This window comes from Castanea sativa, chromosome 7, assembly GCF_040712315.1.
Source record: "Castanea sativa cultivar Marrone di Chiusa Pesio chromosome 7, ASM4071231v1".
Lineage (NCBI taxonomy): Eukaryota > Viridiplantae > Streptophyta > Magnoliopsida > Fagales > Fagaceae > Castanea > Castanea sativa.
In genome coordinates this window covers 39116702-39138685 of record NC_134019.1, presented here as the reverse complement: position 1 = coordinate 39138685, position 21984 = coordinate 39116702, and the positions used below count along the sequence as shown (strand labels likewise).

Sequence of the window (21984 nt, the reverse complement as noted above, 5' to 3'; positions counted from 1 at the left end):
TGGTCTGATTTGGTCTCATTCGGTCTGATTTGGTCTATTTTGGTCGAATTTGGTCTAATTTGGTCTAACTTGGTCTGATTTGGTCTGGTCTGATTTGGTCTGATTTGGTCTCATTCGGTCTGATTTGGTCTATTTTGGTCTATTTTGGTCTAATTTGGTCTAATTTGGTCTTATTTGGTCTAACTTGGTCTGATTTGGTCTGATTTGGTCTGGTCTGATTTGGTCTGGTCTAATTTGGTCTCATTCGGTCTGATTTGGTCTGATTTGGTCCATTCAGTCCACTTTGTTCCATTTTGGCCGGGAAGATCCATCTTTGTGTACTTACATATATAATTGGAAACAAGAAGTTTAGGTTGAGAGCCCTTATTCAAAATCTACATTTATTAAAACAAATTCTCGAGTTTGGGGGTCAGCTGTCCACCATTGCTACACTGATATTCATAGTGCTACATGTGCTGCTCAATAGCTCGGCACTGTTGAACCCTATCTAGTCATATCATTCACACTCACGTCAATACACAGATCTGCATCATTTTGCAATGCACTGTTTTCAAGGATGCAGAAGACCCCTGAAAAGTTTATGATGCATTTAACACAACTCGATATTGTCTTGTCAAGTTCATGTCAGATGAAACACAAGCATGCTAAATACTCTTCACATGAATACTATTCAGCTGAATAGTCATGGCAGTACACTGCAACTACTGCCCAGAATAAGAGAATCTCACTGTGACATTGGGAACATTTGAACAAAAAATTCGTGCAGTGGTTTTCCAGCCTGTATTGACATGACAAGCCTGAATATATTAAATTTTATTATTGAATACACAGTGGAATGAGGTTATAAATGTACCACAATTCTTTTCTTATTCCTACACCACTAACTTTGTAGGTTGAGTAAGCTATGAGTCGCAACGCCTCAACATCATCTCGTACTCGTAGAAACAAGTTTCAATCTACTTCAACAAATGAATTATCACAAGGTCCAGCAGATTAACAACTACAAACATACACAGACCACTATGGAGGGAAATGGGTTGGAAAGAAGAGAGATTTCGTTAATATGCCAATATACACGTACGAGAGTCTTGGAAGCGTTGGCCACATCATGGTCGGCAAACCTACAAAACTAAGTACAGATACCACCGCAATGGAGTTCACCGTAGCAGAACCACCATGGTCAACCCTATACGAGAAGAGGTGTGAGTTGGAGGTGTATTGTCGATGGCACGGGTTACGAGTTCCTAAGGCACGCTCAGCCGAGTTACCTAGAGATGAGCCTGCCAACATACTTGCTCGCCTTGAACAAGAGAACAATCAAATGCAAAGGCGGTTAGACCGTTTTCATGCAGTCCAAAAAGCTAGGAAGCATCTAAAGGGGAAGGCGCAAGAGCGAGCCATGAAGTCTATTAATGAAATTACTGCGTTAGATGATGAAAGTGACATTTCAGACTTCTCAGATTCAAGCAATGATGACTTCCAAAAATTTCTACCTACGAACATTCAACGTTGTTGTTGATGTATACACGTTTTGTGCAATACAAAATGTTGTTGATCGTGAGGGCAAATGATCCTATTGTACGTGCACCTTTTGCAAATCTAAAGATGAATTGTTCATTACTTTTGGCTAAGTTTATAGGAAATCACTTGCTCATTTTTTCCCTGTTGTTTGTTGTTGGTATGTTATGAAAAGGTGTACTTGTATTAGTGTTTGCAAGAATTATAAGTGCTTGGTGAAAATTATGGTCTAAACTCACATAATGTACAAAGCATATTTCAACAAGTTAAACTCAAATGGTATGCATATCAGCATATGGATAAAGTCAATTATTTCTCTCTAACTCCTGTCAATCTCAAACCTTGGATCACTCCCAGCAGACAAAGTCTTAATTGCTTCAATAAAAACATCACACAGTTGGTATTCCCCACCATGAATACACAGTACTTGCTACATCTGAGAATTTTTACGACTCCAAAGTCGCAGTAGTTTTGAATATGGCTCTGTTTAATATTGAGAGTTTGACTTAGACAGTAATATGCTACATAGTTGCAAACTCATGTTCGCATGTATTGAATTGTATATCAACTGATCAACCTTCGACATTTCTTTATCTTTATCTTTTTATCATTCAAAACACCAACAAATACCAAGCATACTAAATAATTGATGCCTTCAATAACCACAAGGTCCACAACTTACTCACTGAGGATTTCTTTTTCATATTTCCCCCTTTCATTTTCACAAAATTTTGAACCATCCTATTCTTAAAAAGAGATGTTGATAATAAGTATCCATATTATTACTTTTCTTCTAATGATGGTATCAATTAAAATTTACCATGAATGTTTCACTAGATTCTCTCGATGTTTCCCCCCCCCCCCTTCTTCTTCTTTGGTTTATCAAAGGGATTAAAAATAATCTTCCATTCACTAAAAAGGAATCACAAGAAAAAAGAATTTACTCGCTTATCACCTTTACTAAAATATAAGTATTAAAATCTGAAATCCGATAATTGACCAATGAGCAGGAATATATGAATCAACAACGCCACCCTCAATGAGGTGCAAATATATCAATTTGTTCGGACCTGTAATTGGTCCAGAGAAGAGACTATGATGATAACAAGCAGCTTTCAATTTACTTAAACCCATTTAGATTGAATAATAAATATATCCAGCAAGATATGGTACATGAACCATTCTCAAATATAAAATGGTCTCTAATCATATTCACAACAAATTTTGTATTCACTGTGAATGTTTTCTAGGCCAACCCAGAAAATTAAGAACCCAAAGCCGAAGGATCCTTCAATTGAAGACACCAGCCTTGTACAATCTGCAGATTCTCAGAAGAGGAAATCATTAATGCACTTCTCACTCATGCTCAGGTCAATCCGCTCATCCATCCTCAACTTCCCCGCATTAAAACCAAACAGCCTACAATCACATGGAAAGGGTGAAGTGTAATTGTCAAAACTTGATAAAGGACAAGGTACAAAGCCTACAAATTAGTACGAGGCATGCATATATGTGATCATTTAAACTAGAAATCTAGAAGCAACCAAAAATCTCCCAACTAACAGAAACATCACAAGAAGATACAAAGTAATTTCATATTCTGGGTCTAGAAGCTCTACCATTTCCCAAACCTCAATGGTAAAATTATTAATCAAGGTATACTTAATAGGGCTTTGTTTAGTTAGACACTAGGTCTAGACCCTCATTTCTATCTCCACCACATGCATAGCTGAATCCCAATCTCACGAATAGAAAGATTCCATATATACAGACCAAAATAGTAGGAGTCATGACAAGAGTATGTATTTGAATTACACTATTAGAAATAATATATTATGTGGTCGCAGCACCTTTCTGAAGATATTAGAGCCTTTCTCATCCAAAAATAATATGGAAAAACCATGAAACTACACAATGAATTGAGATGAGACCAGAACATGGTCAACATTTCTAAAGTAAAATAGGATCATTAATGGCATACTTGTCAACAGCAGTGAAAGGTGAAATATCTTCGTCCTTTGCACTGCTAAGAATCACATTGGCCTAATGTCATCATATTTAATGACTGACACGGAGAGACTCATATACTGCAACTGGTTTACTGCCATGCGCATATCTCCATTAACTCTGTCTGCAAGTTCCTCAAGAGCAATCTAAAACAATAAATAGTGAAAAATTCAGTGAATATATTATTGCTTAAAATTAATAAAAAGGAGACTCACAAGGCTAAAAAAATAAAATATTACATGTCAGAAAACAGCAAAACTATCCACTTCACCACTATAAACTTTTTGTTTTTGTTGATAAGTCACTATAAACATTCACTTACGCAGCTATGACCAATTACAAATATAAACTAAAGCATTGATGGAGTATTTACCTGATTAACTTGAAGCCCTTCTGCAGTTGCAACTTGCATTAACCTCTTTGCCATCTACCATAAACCAAATTTGGCATTAGTAACTCGGCAATTGGCCGTAGTGGCCTTAAAAATTTAGAACACCAAAAATTTATTTTCCATCACATGGGCATATGCATCCCACACACACATATAGAGTCAAGGCATGCCCAATATCAAGGATCACATGGCCTCCCATTTGTTAAGTTCCATACTTAAATGCTATTCGAGATGCATCAACAAAACTAATCCAAATCTCGGATAAAAGTTTCATGTGGGTATCAATGGCAAACTATGAAATGCCAACAAGTGTGCCTGTGTAAAAAGCACAAAGGGAATATTCTAACCATAAGCACTAACTCTAGTCATTTAAACTTCATCACATAAACAAATAACAAGAGAAGGTCAATTCAGCAAATACTACATGAAAGGACAAGATCACAACTACGTTCAATTTCATGCATAAAAAAAAGTACTCTAAAAACAATTATAGAAATCAGAACAAAAACCTGCTGGTTCGTAGGTTTTCGAAAGTTAAGAAGCAAACAGTAGTTCACAAGACTTTTTAGTTTCTGACTGTATCGATCATTACAAATGCAGATAATAGGAATTTTGGAAATCTTGATGCTAGCAATAAGGTCAGCAACTCCACCCCTATCTCCAGCAGACATCCCATCAACCTCGTCCATAATCAGCACAGTTTTTGGATGCTTTGATCTGCAACTTCAACAATAAACTTTAGCAGAAATTTCAAACAATCATATTCTATGCGCTTATGTGAGATATTAATAAATGCAAGACCAACCGATCCATGTTGACACTGAAGGCCTCATTGCTGACAAGTTCCTTCATAGAATTCGCATTGCTTCCACCAATTCCTTTCTCAATTTTGGCATCAACCTTCCCACCATTGTCACTAGCATTTACCTAAACGAAATAAGGGAGATCAGGAGGGCAAATGAAAAATCATACCATTGATTTATATGTCTTGGGGGTGAAACTCATGATCTACATGCTCAATAGAAATGTGTATCTTGGTAAAAAATTACCCCACCTCTATTGCCTGGAAATCGAGCATCTGACTAACCAACTTTGCAGAGGTAGTTTTTCCTATACCAGGAGTTCCACTTAATAGCACAGCTTTTTTGGCACCAGAATCATTTTGTTTTTATCCCTTTTTCTTATTTCCAGTATCAAGAAATTGCTTGTTCCAATTTGTCAACCAGTCATGATGTTGCTTAACCTGCACATCATTCGATAACTAAATCCTTCCAATTCTTTTTCCAGATTGAGATAAATGAAGATATAAATTTAGTTCCAAAAGCAATGGCAGAAAAATGAGAACTAACACACATACCAGTGACTGATTTCCAATAATATCATTTGGAACCTTTGGCCTATATTTTTCCGTCGATGTTAAGTCACTCTTAGCAACTGTTTTAGTTTTATGCTTAGCTGGGGACACCCCTGAGGTCCAGCCTTTGCTAGATACATTTGTTGCCAACGAGTTGCCAATGCTATCTTCTACAATAATCAATTTGCCAACATAGTAAGAGAAAACAAAGGAATAACACAACTACTTGGTTAAGTCACTATCATAAGCATTTCTATGTCCAAAGACTAAAAATTGATTCGGCCTCCCATTTCCTCCAACATGCTAAAATATCAGTCCAATGGACAGTTCACAATTATCTCATCTTTAAAAATCACCATAATAAACATTTGAACGGTCCAATGGACATTTGAACAGTCCAATGGACATTTGAACGGTCCAATTTAGCCTGACACGTTAGATTGACTATGTTTCTTCAGCTTACTTGCTCTTACCTTAACCACACCAGAATCAGCTTGCCGGCCCCAGCCTAGCAGAACCTGTTCAATAGTAAAACTATGAGTAATACTTTGTTGTCCCATATTATTTACTAATAAGTTTGAGACTTGTTAAAGCTTCTTGCCCAAAAGCTTAAGCGAGTATGTGGAGAAGCCTAACTAGTACATAATTTCACAACCAAGACCATACCAAACTCAAAATGTGGAACTTATCTCTTTCACACCCCCTATCATGTGATGGCCCCAAAAAAAAAAAAAGGACAATCCAATATGACTAATATTCTCCAACCACCTGAACATCTAGAATAGAAAATGTGTCACAAGCAAATAAGTTCTTTCTCCTAAAAAAATAATTTGAACTGCAAATTTTTTTCATAACATCTAACAGTAGATTGACATATCTGATTTCCTATTTTGGCAGTTATAAAACTGACTGGAATTAACTAGTGCAAGGGAAAATTTGGATTACGCTCTTTAGGCTACAGCTAATGTGTAATCATATATACATCGATTTTTGCTCTTAGAAGCATTGGTGCAAAAATAATCATAAGGAGTATGAAAGCTTGTGCCTATGTAGATCATATATGTAACTTATGTTACGTAATGGAAAAAATATTTTTGAGGTTCCAATAACAAAAAAGTAGTAGCCATATGATAGGCTGCTGCTTTATAGAGTAAGGTCCCAAGGGCAGGGCCTCTGCCAATGATAACCAAAATGGGCTTAGTCCCCATTTATGGACTTCTTTTGTTTTTTGTTTCAAAGGTAAAATCAAACCTAACAGAGATATGATCTGAAAGTGTTTGGAAAGAAAAACCAATCATAACAGAAAGTAAAAATTATTATTGTATTGAAGCATGAAATTTACATTTGGGGAAAAAATTCATTGTAGCCATAGAAAGATCACACTGAAAATTTTTCTATCAATTCTTTATTCATTCATTTGTTCACTCATTTATGGCTTATATTGGTATATATTTCCATATGTCTCCAACTACCTTTACTTGCTTCTGCTGGAGAGTTGCAAACCAAGCCACCAGCTTCGAAATATCCTTTAAGCTAGAGCTCATTACCAAAACAAAATGTCCATATATGACTAGCCTTTATTAAATATACAGCATCTTATAGGAGTGCCACCGAGAATTAATAATGTATATATTTTTTTTTTGATACGTAAATGATATTATGATATAAATGATAATGATATGCATAAATTGACTTCTCTTCAACCACATTTATGTATTTCACTTCTGCAGTTAAAATAACATTTTTTAAACGTTTGTATCACAATGAGAAAGCTTGGAGACCTATACACACATTTACGTGTGTGCAGACAGTAAGCCTTTTTCTAATTAAAAAAATATTAGCTGCCTTAATCCTGTGACAGGTTGAATTTGAAAACAACAATCAAATACTGCCAGCAGAGATGAAGGAAAACATGTTCGCATGGCTTCCTCAAATGAAGAATGAATCAAGCTATTTTAAGGCCCACTGAACATAAAGAATATAGCCCCAAGGCCCTGGCTCAGGGGATAATGGGGTGAGGTGGAATGAATGAATGAATGCAGGTCAAGCATATGAAAGGCACAGAGATGATACTTGTATTTAACAGATTACATTCACAAAGGCTACATACCTAAAGGGTACATATAAGGACCATTTAAACAATAATTCAACAGCAAAAGGCTCAAAACATGAATACAAATGAATGAGTTAGATGAAATTATTAGTATACTAACCTGCTTGTTCGAAGCACAAATTCCTCAGTTTCTTTGATAAGATCTTCTGTAAGCAAAGGTGCTTCCTACATTTATCAGTACATAAAGATCTCAGTTACAGGAGAATACAACGGGAGTTATTGTTTAGCAGAAATTATTAACCAGACCTGGGTCACTAGGGAGTACACAGGTTCACCAGTTTCCAACATTGTAAGATTACTGCATGGACAATCAGCACCTAGTCGAAGAACAAGCTCTCCGGTGCTTATTCTAGCATACAAAATAGGGCTTGAAGGAAGCATGTCTTCAGAAGAAGCTGATTCTGCAGCATCTGTAGTGACCTCCCTCATGACAGAGTCTAATGATTTAGTGGCAATAGCCTGACGCCTTTTCTGGGAAACACAGCAATTAATAGCTTGTAACTGCTGATACAATAGACAAGAATTTAGATCCGGAATCTCATCCATAGGAATCCCAGCCACATATTGCCCTTCAGACCAAACTCTTCTCAGCTACATATGCAATAGAATTCAGAACATATGTTATCTGAAGATTAATGATAAAGAAGCATTAATGCATCCTATTCCAATGTATCAAAGCGACACTATATTGCTATCTCAAAAACTAGTGATATTATAACAAAAACTATGCTCTAGGTGAAAACAGAATAAGAATATTACTTAACAGGAGAAATGTGCACCAATATGTACTGAAAGTGATCACTAACATTGTAAATATCACTAGAACATGTGCAGTTTTTTTTTTTTTTTCCTTTCCAAAGATGATGGATGAATTTTAATTTAAGATGACTAATTTCACTGCATTGACAACATATCTTTTCACAAACGCATTTCGTATACCTCGAAGAAAAGACTCAAAAAACCAGATCCCAATGACTTGTAAAGCATGTATAATATTTATTCTTAAATAGAAACCATTTTGAAAAGACCAGAAAATTCAAGTTCTATGAAACTGACTTACTTCCACAACTACCCTGCTCCAAAACAGCACCATTTTCCGCAGGGTTTTGAAGCTTCCAATGACTTCAGCTAGCTTAACAACAAGGCTTTCAGCAGGAGCACCATGAATATCCCTTGGCAAAGATGTTACTGTGGTTGCCTCTGAATCACAGCTGATCTTCCTTCTGAGAAAATTTCCCTCTGCAAATATCTTGCATATATTACAACAGAAGTGAAAGATCATCACAGGAGAATGCATAAAAATAAAAGATAAAAAGTTCATCCAACAAGAAGATTCTGCAACCAGGTCACAAAAAAGTGCACATACCTGCATCAAACAGTGAATTAACCAAAGACAGAACTTTCTCATTATCACCATAATCAAATGTAAGCTTCTCCTCCTTTTCACGAAGCACTAACGACTTGACTGCAGAGAGACTGAGGCCAGGCCTCTCCCTGACAGGTGAAGAACTTGCAGATGATGCCAGACAGTCTTTCAATGACTTCAACTTCTTTCCAGCCCTGGGCAAGATGCGCAAAGGTTGTAGGGAAGCAAGTTAAATACACCGGGAACAAAGAAATGAAATCTCATATTGTGGTAACTAAAGATTACAGCAATGCATGCACTGCATGTGCCCGCAGAGCGGAGGGGTGCCGGGGTGGGGGGGGTTGTTTCGAATTGAGAAATGTATTTTCTTCCTCCACAAAAGGGAAAGCCAAAGTTAACAGCAAAAAAAATAAAGGCAAAAAATTTGAACAACAAAAACTTACTCAACAGCTACAGCCAGTTGCTTAATGACAGACGATGGAGGAATACTCTCTGTGCCGACAGCAACAAAACCTTCTACTGTGGGTATCACTTCTGCACTCTAGAAATAATATCAAATTCCACTTATCAATATGAAAATAAATTACATCCTTAAAAGCAAACAGACATGATTTAGAAGCACTATCACAAACAATTCAACAAGTAAAGAAATCAAAAAATTCCTAAAAAGCATGTGGCAAAAATGAATTAAAAAGCAGCCAAGCTTGGAATTAATTTTACTGTAACTCATTGCCTCACATTATCCACATCCACATCCACCACATTTCAGGTATTGCTTCTTTTTCAAGATTCACCAATTTTGCGTTTTTTAACCCTTATGTAATGTTTGGGCGCGGGGGGAGGAGGCTGTGGGGCATCATCCTTAGGCTCATCATCGTGCTGCAAAGACATTAGATGCATACAATCAATATTCGGTGTAATGATAAGAATAAAGTGAACCACAAGATATATCATTACATTGTTGGTAATGTTATCATACCATAGAGCTGCCTTTGTGTCCTATTTTGTGTCCACCAGTCCCACAAGTGGGTGCTCTTCTAGTACGTTGTGGTCTACCTCGTGGGGGTGAGGGCTGCTGAGGGGGATGCTCGTCCGGTACATCAGTGTCAATCCCAACTGGAGGCCCTAAAGGGTCGGATGAGGATGAGGTAGGTGGGTAATGATGCTCTGTATAGCTAGGAGTGGGGATCATTGTCATGGGCAAAGTGGGTGCATTGGAGCTGGTGGGTGGGTATGAGGGTGTCTCAGGGTGCGTAGGAGGGGTCATATGAAAATCAAAACCGAGATCAAAACTAGGCTGCGAAGGAGGGGTGGGTGAAGGGACCTCGAGTTGAGGAGATGCATCTGGGATGGGTGGAGGAACCTCAGGTGGAGGAGATGCGTGTGGGATGGGTGCAGGTACCTCGGGACTAGTTACAACCCGAGGGGTTGTTGCACGCCGACCACGGCCCCTACCTGCACTTGTGCTTGGGCTTGCTGTAGCAGGCCGACCACGGCCCCTAGCTGCACTTGTGCTTGGGCTTGCAGTAGCACCTTGACCACGGGTCGATGTACTTCGGGGTGCTGGGTTTGTGCTTGGGGTTGCAGTAGCTGTTGACTCAGTCTCATGCCCATTGTTTGCCTGCCCATTTGCTGCAAGACCACCACCAAGCCCAGCCACATTATTTAGGACACATCGGGCATGGTTGTGTGCTCGGCTGCCTACAGGAAGCATCTCCAACAGTGCTAAATGGCTTTCAATCTAAAACGGAGAAAGAACCAGTACAATCAGATTTGATCTACTCAAATACTCAACTAAGAACAAAAAGTGTTATTAGAATACTATATGTAATAGAAAGTCTTTTTAATTGGAGGTCAGTCAGATCAAACCAGATTTGCTGAAAAAAGAAATCAATTGATTCTACGTTCCTACATGTACTGAAGAAAAAACAAAGTAGGCAATAAAATCTAATTTAACACATTACCGTTATATCTAATTTAGCGCTGTTGCGGTCGACATACTTTCGAGTGACCGAACGGTACCAGCGGTAATAATCATGATTGCGAGGCATCTCACCAATCTGAGGAGGTGCATGGCAAACTCGTTGTTGTCTCGTATCCCATGTAAGGATATACGGTCCATGCTCCTCCCTCCAATTTTTTTCCACCTTCCCACGTAAGTCTATTCTATGCAGTCTATCATCGTACACAACATGGTCGGGCCGCTCTTGCGCCAACCCAAACTGTCGAAGGACACGATCTGGGTGGTGTGTCTCTACTATGCAAAAACACACCAGTGGCACCCTTGCCGTCCACGTATCCCTCCTGCGACGCAGAAGTCAGGAAGGTGGCCGAAGTCTGCCTCATATGGCTGCCATATAATCTACAGTAGAAACAAAATACAATTATCATAGCATCTTAAAATGTGAAACAAAGGAGAATACATAGATAAAGGGAAAAACAAAAATTAAAATAGAAGATATGTTAAAGCAATGATTTCAACATATTCTTAAGGAAAATTAACATAACTTCCACAGAAATTTTGTATATTATTACCTGGTCCGGCTGCATTCTAACTAATTGCTCACGATAATGGATCAACGCCGTGCCGGATGGCCTACTCTTCGGGCTTGGCACCCGCACCCACCTACAGTTACGATCGAATAACATAAGATATTACCACTTAGTTACTAAGAATAGTACATTGCATAACACACACTAAGTATCAGGAAAATACTTACTTAAATGCAAGTGGAGCTTTTGGCCATGGGCCATAATCGCATCCAGGTGGAGGCTCTATCCTCGGGCACAAGAATGGCAACCTCGCCCATGCCCAATACTGAACCAATTGCAACGCCCCACCAATCTGTGATGCCTCTTTATCACTTGCCCGGCACAACTCCCTATACAACCATGCCAGGCAACCACTACCCCAACTATACTTTAGCGGATCATGAAGGTTCCGCAGGAACTCCAAGAACATCAGATGCACCCTATCTCCCGACTTGTCCATGAAAATCTTATCCCCTAGTAGCGCTAAAATATAGCACCGGGCATACTGATGTACTTGCTCCTCCGTTGCATCATGAGGCAGTGGTTCTGCAATGCGCTCAACAAGGCGACTAATGAGAATTCTTTGCCCCACCAAAGTTTTGTTGTCATTCTCCGGAACGCCAAAACCAAGCAACTCCACGCACAGTTGCCTCCAATTCCCATCCACCACAGTAGTCGGCCCAACCAAGACCTCACCGTCTATAGGAAGTCCAAAAATGACCTCCACATCTTCTAGGGTGATTGACATCTCACCATGTGGAAGATGGAACGTATGAGTCTCCGGCCGCCATCGCTCAACTAGGGCCGATATTAGGCAATGATCTATCTCTCTGGAAGGGACCCTAAACAATCCTTCTAACCCCACCAACTTGATAATATCAATCACCCGATTATCTTGCATCGTTATCTTTGCCATCTCCTTAGCGCGACCACGGCATGTAAGTGAGCCCGAGTCCTGTAAAATGGATAAAAATTATAGCGGTCGTTAGAATTAGATATACAACTTTCAAAGAACTTGCTAAAAGTCAAAGACAACGTAAAAATTAAAGCAGTTGTTAAAACTAGATATTTCACCTCGCCATTCCAAATGTCCTCTGATCGATGATTTCGTTGTCGCGTCAACAATGAAGGATCTTCTGGACCAGGGCGCACAATCTCTCGGCTCCTCATCGATCCCGGGCTCCATACTGCAAAGAGTGCAACAATATTCCACAGAATTAAGTCTTCATAAATAACTCTAAGGTAACATTATTTGATGCCTCCTACAATAATTAAAAAGATACTAAGATGCTTCAAGTGATTGAATTCTAATGGTAATAAGTTATTTGAAGAGGGTGTCCAAAGAATGATAATTAGGTGGAAAATTTTGATCTTAAGCGAGAGAAGCTTGTCTAGTGCCGACCAAAAACCACTTTCTATCCCCCGAAACATTTTTAATAAAAGGCATTCCAAGTAAAATAGTATTTTAACGGTATGTAAATATTGTCAGTTCATGACCCATTTTCCAAACAAATCAGTACCACCATCAAATTCTACATAATAAGCTTCTCATACTTACTAAGGGAAATGGGGACGGTAGGAGGACGGATGGTCATAAGGTGCACATGTAGTGTATATCACTCGGTCTAGTTACTAAAGGGAAAGAGAAACAAAACACTAACCAGAAATTCTCGGGACAGGTCAAAGTGATGCTAATGAGTGAATCTATCTACTAATAGACATGGCAAAACAAATTTCCGGACCGACAAGAAATTTTTTTTAGGTAAGCAATAAATCTGCTTACTACTTATATCAACCTACTTGGGTAGTAATGTGGAGTGAGACCACATGGTGCGTAGTGAAACTGCTTCATATCAAATAAAGCTTGACATTAAAGTGATTTGTCCAAGTGAATCTTTAAGCCATGATTATTTGATGGCTGAAACTAAAGTTTCAAAGAACAATTTAATGTCAATCGAGTTTGAAAAATGGTAGCCTTTACTGGGATCTAATTCTAAACTGGTCTAAACCAACACATACTGCATAAATGTGAACAAATTTGGCAGTTGAACTGACAAATCTAACCAATTTTTTACATTTACTTTTTCATTAGCTAATGAACTAGTTCTGTCCCCAAACCAATGACCTACATAGCAAGTATGAATATTGCTACTACACTTCCCTGCAAAATAAGATACTCAAAAACCCAAAATTTATCTCACTAAGGTATTTCTTTTAAGGATATAGAATCTTCAACCAAAAACTACAAACAATGACTTCAAAAAAATTGCGGGGCCTCTTAAAACTAGACCTAATTTCTCACACCTATTAATTCAAATATAAATCCGATCAAGATTGGTAGGAAGACTAAATTGTGACTGTCCCTTATGACAAGGTTATGACGGGGTTATTAATAAGAAATAAATTATTAGTGGAAAAATGTTAATAGCTTTAAATAAAGGGATGTTCACATTGTGATCGATGTAAATTAGAAGCTGATCTAACCCAATTGTAGTCGAATTAAAAATAATATTACATGGTTTAGGGTGTTTAGCTGTGTAGTAATTGTATATTTCATTATGTTTTTCATAAATCTTATTGCTGCTATTTTGTATTTGGTTGGCATCTACTGAATTTATTTTTGGCATATGACCAATGCCATTAAATCTCTATACAGTAGGAGAATAGAACTTGTGATTTAGGATATCAAAGCATCTCTAAGTTCCAAGTTTGATTTTAATTTATAAAATAAAAAATTTGAAACTGATGCAACATAATATAGAGAAGAACAAAACAGTAATGAATTGGTCCAGATGCAAGAGATCTTCACCTTACCATCTAATTGAATCAATACTGGTTATTTCACTTTAAAAATTAAATTATCTTAAGTTTAACAAATTTCAAGACTATAAGCAAGTAAGCAACCAAAATTCATCTTCATTATTATTTTCAGTAATATTAAGAACGGCATTGTCAAAGCACATAATGTACATATGCCAACCAAAAAAGCATAATCTACATATTGAGGATGGTCATAGTCATCAAAACCAAAGATGGAAACAAGGGCATCATAGACATTGAAACATTAAGGCAGTGAAATAAATTAGAATGAAAAAAGCTCTGAACATTAACTATCATGTCAATCTAACTTGCCAGGCAAATGGCAAGCTATCCATATATTTTCTATAAACTACAGCATTATTATGGCATGATTTAAGGATGTATCAATTAACCCACTCACATGCCAGTACAAAATTTAAATGTTCAATTCTATTTCACATTAACTACTATGATCCCGCCAATGAGCTCTAGCTCAATTGGCACCTCCTTCCCTTGTAAGTGCTAGGTGGAGGGTTCAAGACCCTCGTAACTTAACAAAAAAAAAAAAAAAAAAAAAGACTCCTGATCCCAAAATATATTTTTGCTTATATGAAGTCCATAAGTAGAGAAAAAAAAAATCTTATTAAAAGTCCTGTAAGACACAGCTTATACATATAACTAAATCTCCATCAATACCTTTTCTGATTTCAGTATCCAACCCTCGCACCTATGTCGTAGTAATGCAACCATATGGATAGGTGGATACCATGATACAGCCTTGGCCAGTAATGATACCAACCCCAAAGAAATTTATAGAACGGGAAGCAAAAAAGGAAAAAGGTAAAAAGATTAGGAGGATCTTACCTCTTCATCAATAAGTATCAAGCTCAGCATTGGCCTCTTAAAACTAGACCTAATTTCTCACACCTATGATGTTCACAAACCCATTACCCACATTAATTGCCCCCCACAAATTTTCACAACCCAGAATTGGTACCAAAGATCAAAGAAAAGATGGAGCAAAGAAAAGAAAGATGAAAGGAAATGGAGAGAAGGGAGAGAGGCTTACCGGCGGTGTTACGGCGGACCGGCAGTCGGTGTAGCAGCAGCTGAGAAGCGAGAGAGAGAGGGTTCTGAAAGAGGAGAGAGAGCGTTTGAAAGTGACAGATTGAGAGAGAGCGTTTGAGAGACTGAGAGTTGAGAGATTGAGAGTACTGAGAGTTGAGAGACTGAGAGTTGAGAGATTGAGAGATTGAGAGTACTGAGAGTTGAGAGACTGAGAGTTGAGAGTTGAGAGATTGAGAGTACTGAGAGTTGAGAGATTGAGAGTGTTTCAGTTACGCGTTTGAAAGGTAAAGTGGGGGAAAATTGTGTGGATTTCGAGTCTTATAAACTCGATTTCTACGTGGCTAAATTCCGTCAAACCCAATAACTCGAGTTTTAAAATCTCGATTTTTAATTCATATTTCGAGTCTTATAAACTCGATTTCTACGTGGCTAAATTCCTCCAGGTGGAAACTTTGTCCACGTAATCGAAGAACAAACACGACAACTCGAGTTTTAAAAACTCGAGTTTTAATTAAATCTCGAGTTTCTAAAACTCGAGATGTTAGTTTCCCACATTCTTTCAAAACCGGCCAACTAACGAAATAATTTGCACAGTAACGTTATTTGGAAAGGGTGTTCCACCACTGTAAGACTGTAAGTAATACTAAGTATAGTATTGCATGAAACATATATGGATATGCTGATAGTGTTTTTGAATGTTGTAAGTAAAAGCTATTTGCTACTTATAGTAAGCTCAGAACTTTTATTCTGTGTTTTAACCAAAAAAAAAAACTTTTATTCTGTGAAAAATTGTATTAAAAGATTTTTCACTAGCTAAAGTTCAAGAAGTTTGAAAGTATTGATGATGTTTGCTCATAATGTCGTATTAATCCAAATTGTTAAAGACATTGACACATGCTGTCTCATTCTTTCATACAGTTCAGTTTCTATTGGGTCAAGGTGGATAGGAATAGTATAGCCCATACTCAAAATGGGCTTCAATATTAATGGTTTGATGTGGTCCAACTCCTTCATTTCTGAAAAGGGTGATTGGAGTTGGAGCCATATATGAATGGAACCTATTTTTTAGACATAAAATTGGTTATGAGTGGTTGCTATGCATGTTCCATTTTTTTTTTTTTTAATTCCCCTTTTGGTAAAGAGACCAACGTTTAATCATTATTGGCACTAAATTGTGATGATATTGACAGTAATGAATAATGATACAACGAAAATGTAAAATTTATGGGAATTTTCTTTTTCATTGATGCCTCTGTCACTCTTGGTTAACTTTTCTTCATTTTTGGAAATTTTTAGGAATTTTCTTTTCCATTAAAAGAGATTTTTAGGTACTGTCTCGGCCCTCGGGACTTGGGAGACCTTTGAGGTAATATTATAATTAATAAAAACAAATCACTTAAGGTAAAAATTAACTTTTCCACATGGTTTTTTTTTTTTTGGTTGATTGACAAAATGGCTGTTCTATTAGTTTGTTTGAAGAGTTTCTCACTATTCTAAAAGCCGCTTGCTGAGATTTTATCTATTGGATCAGAGGTGGACAAAACGTTTAGAAAATTAGAAATGCAGGACAGGGTGGGCGTTGGGCTTGGGAGGAGGGTATGAGAATAAATGTTTTTAGATATCTTTCTAGTTTAGCCTTACAAATACATACACGCATAAACAAACAATTACTAGCCACTTAATTTACTAAGATGAGATCTCCTCAAGTCATATTTTAGACTCCTGCCTTGCTACTTTCATCAATGATGAGTTTTTAAAAGAAAATGCAACTTGTAAGGGATCAAATAAATTTAGCTAGAAGTAAACAACTTCCAATTACATAGTCTATGGTGCCAACTGCCAAGTGTCAAAGGGCTCTAAATGGAATAAAGAAGAAAAGTAAATGCTTGAGCATCAAGAATATATTTTGACCTATAAAGTTTTTGATAGATCTTTTATATTTATGTTCTTTATTTTTATTTTTTTCTAAGATAGGAATTTTGGAATTTCTTTGATAAGTGACATTCTCAAATATTGCCTTCTGGTGTTTAATTTGTCCTTTTTTCTGTTTTTTCTTTTTTTCTCTTGATGCTTCTTTACAGTGACCATTGATACAACTTTGTACAAAGTTGCGTTGCATTTCAAACAAAATTTTGATTTTGCTCTGTGGCATCTTTTAGTCTTTTCATGAATGAGATCTAAAGGACGCTTACAAATTTGGATTAATGTTTCTAACTTTTAATTAATGCTACATGCAGCATCTTAATTGATTTTCAAGAGTGATCAGCGGTGTGGTGTATATTGCCCATTAACATAAGCTCAAGTCTAATTCTAGTTTATATGCAAGCTAAGTCTCCTACTAATACTAGAAGTCTATTAGTCTAGAGTTTAGTCTACTGTATATACTCTTAAAAGTTTCCTCTGTGAATGCAGGCGGTAAAGCTAAACCACGTAACCCTTATATTCTTGTGTTCCTATTTTATGCTTCCCTCTTCCACATATATTAAAACATATTTAACATGAAATATAACATAGCTAATATTTAACATTATATAATGCTACATGTAGCATCTTAATTGATTTTCAAGAGTGGTCAGTGGTGTGGCATATAACCTTTTCCAGTAGCTTGAGTGGCGTATAACCTTTTCCAATAATTGATCTAATTTTCTATATGCTCAAGTTGCCTTATATGAGGCTAAAACTTGACTTGCACTATAGATTACATTAATATAAACAGAAAAAAATGCTACCATTATTGTCAAATTTTCTTAACGAACTTAGAAATTGAAGTGACAATGAATCTTATTGTCTTATTAATGTCACTTAAACAACGTACTAGATTGTGGTGTGCTTTTGTATTAGAACATCTTTCTCTCTCCCTTGTGTGTGTGTGTTTTTCTCCAAAAAAAAAAAAAATAACATACTAGATAAATTTTGGACAAAGTTTAGTTACATACTTTGTTGTAGCTAATGACGACAACTTCACTCAATATCTTTTTATTGAATATAAATTTTGAGAAACTCACTATTGGATTACATTTTTTTCTTATATCTTCCATGGTCCATGTTTGCAAAATTTTAAGAAAACCAAAGATCAGTAGTCACGTCATCAATCAAATATTTAAATTTCAAGTTTTTTTAGTCTTTGTTGATGGAAAAATACATGTTTGTATCGCATACAAAACATACGCAGCGAAAAATTAACAGATCTACTTCATTCGCAATTGATAACACGTATAATGTAAATTTCAGAATTCAAGAATAAGATAGCGTACCTTGGTGCGGTGAAATTCAAAATAAAGGATTAAAAGCACTTGGGAACACTTTTAATCTTCACTTCAATTCCACTTTTCGCCCAATAAGTGTGGTCTCTCAATCAGTTTTTATGAATTTGTTCAAGGGAGAATGAAAGAGTGTCTAACACTTACATACACATCATTTCATATTCATACAAAAATTATGTATGTTTCTCTCCTTTTAACTGATTATCTGATTGGGCTAGCCTTATTGGGCCTTTCTGATTGGGCTAGCCTTATTGGGCCTTTCCAATTGGGTTTTAGTGTGTGGCTTGGAGTGGGACCAAAAAGGGACCAATAAGACACTAGCTCCAATAGGCTTTGAGATTTTCTGTCAACTCTTGACAAGTCCAAAATTACCATTAACTATATTTAATACCACTATATAAATATAGTTGCACTCTAGGCCTTATTTATAAATTATATCCTAAGACTTTATTATACATGCAACCCCTTCATAAAATATTCATAATAATACAAAGTTATTAATATAAACTGTCACTTTGTAAATTACTACATCTTAGTCCTTGAGTACCCAGTTTAATCCTTTAATATTATTCATCATATATTTATGAAATCCAATTTCATAAATATATACTTTAGTAACTCTTTACTAAAGTGGTTAGGCCTAACACTCTGAATAACCAAATCCATTAAACTTATCTCAAAGGAATATTTTGTATCTCCGTTAAGAGACTGTGAATTCCATCTTGAGAATATATGTTTCATCAACACTAAATGTGGCTGCCCAACATACTGAGATTTTGACTATTACTTTAGATCTTACTCCTGATATATCAAAGCAACCTACACTTCATGATCAGGTCCATTATCCTCTCAGGATTAAGAGTTCATGTAAATAGAAATAGTGAGATTTATTATTCATTTGACAATCATTAGGAGAATAATAAATCTCACAGCGGTCCAATTCAATATGTCTTAACTCTTAAAACATATCAACATACCAACTAGAAGTCTCCACTTCCATGATCAAGATAAATCATCTTAGTTGATATGTTATCGCCTTCGCAGATGAAATGCCCATTTTCATCACCGACTATGAACTATAATTCTAAGTTTACAAAGAACTTGTGATTTATATCTTTTGTGACTTTTCACATAAATCACATACTATGCATCTCATGGACTATATGATAATGTCCAAATATTCATGTTACTATTATTTTAGATAATAATAAAACAACTTTATCCATACAACATTAAGGGCACTAATCCTAACATTTGTTTCACACAAAGAAAAAAGTATTTGTAGTCTAAAATTATGCATAAAAATAAGCTTATGGATCAAATAGTAAATAATATATGATTGGCACAAAATTTGACATACATGGTAAAAACGTAAAAAAAATGCAATCCAACGGTTAGTTTCTCAAAATATATAGTCGTGTTAATTTTTTTACTACGAGTTGTAATCATTGGCTACAAACATTGTTGTAGCCAAACTTTGTCTTTAAATTTTCGAATTACTTTTTTTTTTTCAATAATTGGTAACAAATCCATTTATAAGAATTAGATAGTAGCATTTTTTTTTTCCTGATAATTACAATAATGGGGTTAAAAGGATTTGAATCATAAACATCTTCATTGAGAACAATAATAAGTGTCCATTGTCGACAATACTCTTTGCCTTTGTAACACTTAATATCCTTGATCTCACTCAAAGAAGCTTCCAAATCCCAAGTAGTGGTTGTGAGATTCCCTCATTCATCGGAGAAGTGTGACATTTGAACAAAAGTGATGAAGATGGGCTGTGAGTGTTAACATCTTTCATTGTCTTAAGGCTATGGACTGTGGTGTGGTATATCCCTTTCTTGTCGTGAGGCTGTGATTATGGTATATACTGCAACCTTTGTCATCCGTACCTTTGTTAGCCATTTCTCTTGGGTCGTGGGATCTTAAGACTCACTTTCAACTTTCAAAAGACAAAAAAGGCTAAAAAGAAAGATTAAGATTGTGGCTCCTACATGATAAATTCTACTGACCTAGTCCTCTTTCTTCAACCCCGCAGCTTCGTAGAAAAGGCACAGAATCTATTTTTCTCATTTTGTACAACCACATTACCCTACCACTTTCTAATGGAGTCCACTTGCATTCTTTGCACCGTCTGGCCAATGCTAGTGTACATTGCCTTTCGGCTATAGTTTTAGCACAACATTGTTGACTATAAAAATTGCCCATTTGACTAATAAATCCTTTCATCTTAGGTCGGCTAGTGGTGATTTACAGTTTACAATGAGTGGAAAATACAGACTCCAAAATACAGTTTAATTACTAGCTCTATAATTTAAATGGCACCTTTGTATTTTCCATGTATATATGGAGGAGCGTGCGTTCAAATCTAAGAGTTCCATATATATATATATAGGGATTTAGTGACGTATACCCTTAAGTTATACATTAGTAAACTATTTTAAGAAAATTTTATAGAAAAACGAGAAAGTAAGAACTTGTTTGAATGGGATGAGTTTTGAGTGATATCACTCAGTTTTCTGTTTCCCTCATCCAAATTGTGTGGGTCCCACGGTGAAGCATTTGTTTGGATGAGTTTCGGATCACCATTTTCATGACTCAATGACTCAAAAAAATAGATACATGTTAATTGTGAAAGTTTAGGGACGAAAATGATATTTTACCAACTTTTTTTTAATCAAAATTATGTCTTCCTTCTTAACTTTAAAAAGAGTCACTCCTTGAAAGGGATTTGAAATTTTGAATACGAACTTACCCATCGTGCCTTGGTAAAAGAAATGAAGATATTTTGGCCAAAAGTTATCTATAAGGCTTAATTGGGATTAAATTATAGTAGTATTCAATTTTCTTTGACAAGTTGAGCAGATACACGTATTTCAATAATCTTTTTTTTAGAAGAATGTAATTCAATAATCTAGTCGCTCACACTAGTCCCCAAAGAATCTCAATTGAAAAATAAAAAATAGAAAAGTCCAAAGAATCTAATAATATAGGATAAAAAAATCAACATCCGAAATAACCCACCAATGTATGACATTTCAAGCGTGGGGGATGGTCTTTCCATTCAAGAGATTTTTATTCTAAAGTCTTGGACCAGCTCACTCCAAGGATTTGACTGAGAACATTTGGAAACAATTTACTTAATATAATATGGAAAAGGTCATCTAAACCACCCTTAAACCCATATTTTCTTGCCTCTTCTAGTCTTGTACGAACAAATATCATATCATAAAATACAATTTCGTGGCAAAACCAATAGTAACATTGATTAATTCAACAAAACAAGAAATAGTAACCTTGAATATGACATAAAATTAACCTGGATATAAGAGGCATATCTTGTTGGAAAAGTCTATAAAGTATAGACAGTAGACACACACACAAAAAATAAAAATAAAAATAAAAAATAAAAATAAAAAAATTGACAGAAAATTTTACAGTTGCTTGATGTGGCATATTATTAATGATAGGTAAAAAAGTAATATTAATTATGAGTTTAGAATTTAAATAAAACCAATAGAAATTTGGCAACTCAACTGTTATTAAAAAAATATTATCAAATTTTGTGTG

At 36.0% G+C, this 21984-nt stretch overlaps 3 protein-coding genes and 1 long non-coding RNA gene across 4 annotated transcripts; all 4 read right to left on the bottom strand.

Moving 5' to 3' along the window:
* Positions 1 to 2735: 2735 nt before the first annotated feature.
* On the bottom strand, positions 2736 to 5495 carry LOC142605372 (replication factor C subunit 1-like). Its single transcript, XM_075776839.1, has 7 exons — positions 5274 to 5495; positions 4971 to 5159; positions 4722 to 4843; positions 4426 to 4633; positions 3899 to 3952; positions 3500 to 3671; positions 2736 to 2937 (listed from the first exon to the last, which is right to left on the bottom strand). Exons 2-6 carry the CDS (start codon positions 4992 to 4994, stop codon positions 3552 to 3554), a joined length of 528 nt encoding a protein of 175 aa, XP_075632954.1. The 5' UTR covers positions 4995 to 5159; positions 5274 to 5495; the 3' UTR covers positions 2736 to 2937; positions 3500 to 3551.
* A 1725-nt stretch (positions 5496 to 7220) lies between these two features.
* Positions 7221 to 9358, bottom strand: LOC142644432 (uncharacterized). Its single transcript, XM_075819049.1, has 6 exons — positions 9353 to 9358; positions 9193 to 9290; positions 8750 to 8943; positions 8444 to 8622; positions 7630 to 7974; positions 7221 to 7548 (listed from the first exon to the last, which is right to left on the bottom strand). Exons 1-6 carry the CDS (start codon positions 9356 to 9358, stop codon positions 7471 to 7473), a joined length of 900 nt encoding a protein of 299 aa, XP_075675164.1. The 3' UTR covers positions 7221 to 7470.
* A 66-nt stretch (positions 9359 to 9424) lies between these two features.
* Positions 9425 to 10463, bottom strand: LOC142644431 (uncharacterized). Its single transcript, XM_075819048.1, has 2 exons — positions 9729 to 10463; positions 9425 to 9628 (listed from the first exon to the last, which is right to left on the bottom strand). Exons 1-2 carry the CDS (start codon positions 10461 to 10463, stop codon positions 9533 to 9535), a joined length of 831 nt encoding a protein of 276 aa, XP_075675163.1. The 3' UTR covers positions 9425 to 9532.
* Positions 10464 to 11053: 590 nt separating this feature from the next.
* On the bottom strand, positions 11054 to 11570 carry LOC142642970 (uncharacterized). The gene is made up of 3 exons (XR_012845779.1): positions 11470 to 11570; positions 11285 to 11375; positions 11054 to 11111 (listed from the first exon to the last, which is right to left on the bottom strand). It is a non-coding gene; the product is annotated as an uncharacterized LOC142642970 (long non-coding RNA).
* Between the last annotated feature and the right edge of the window lie 10414 nt (positions 11571 to 21984).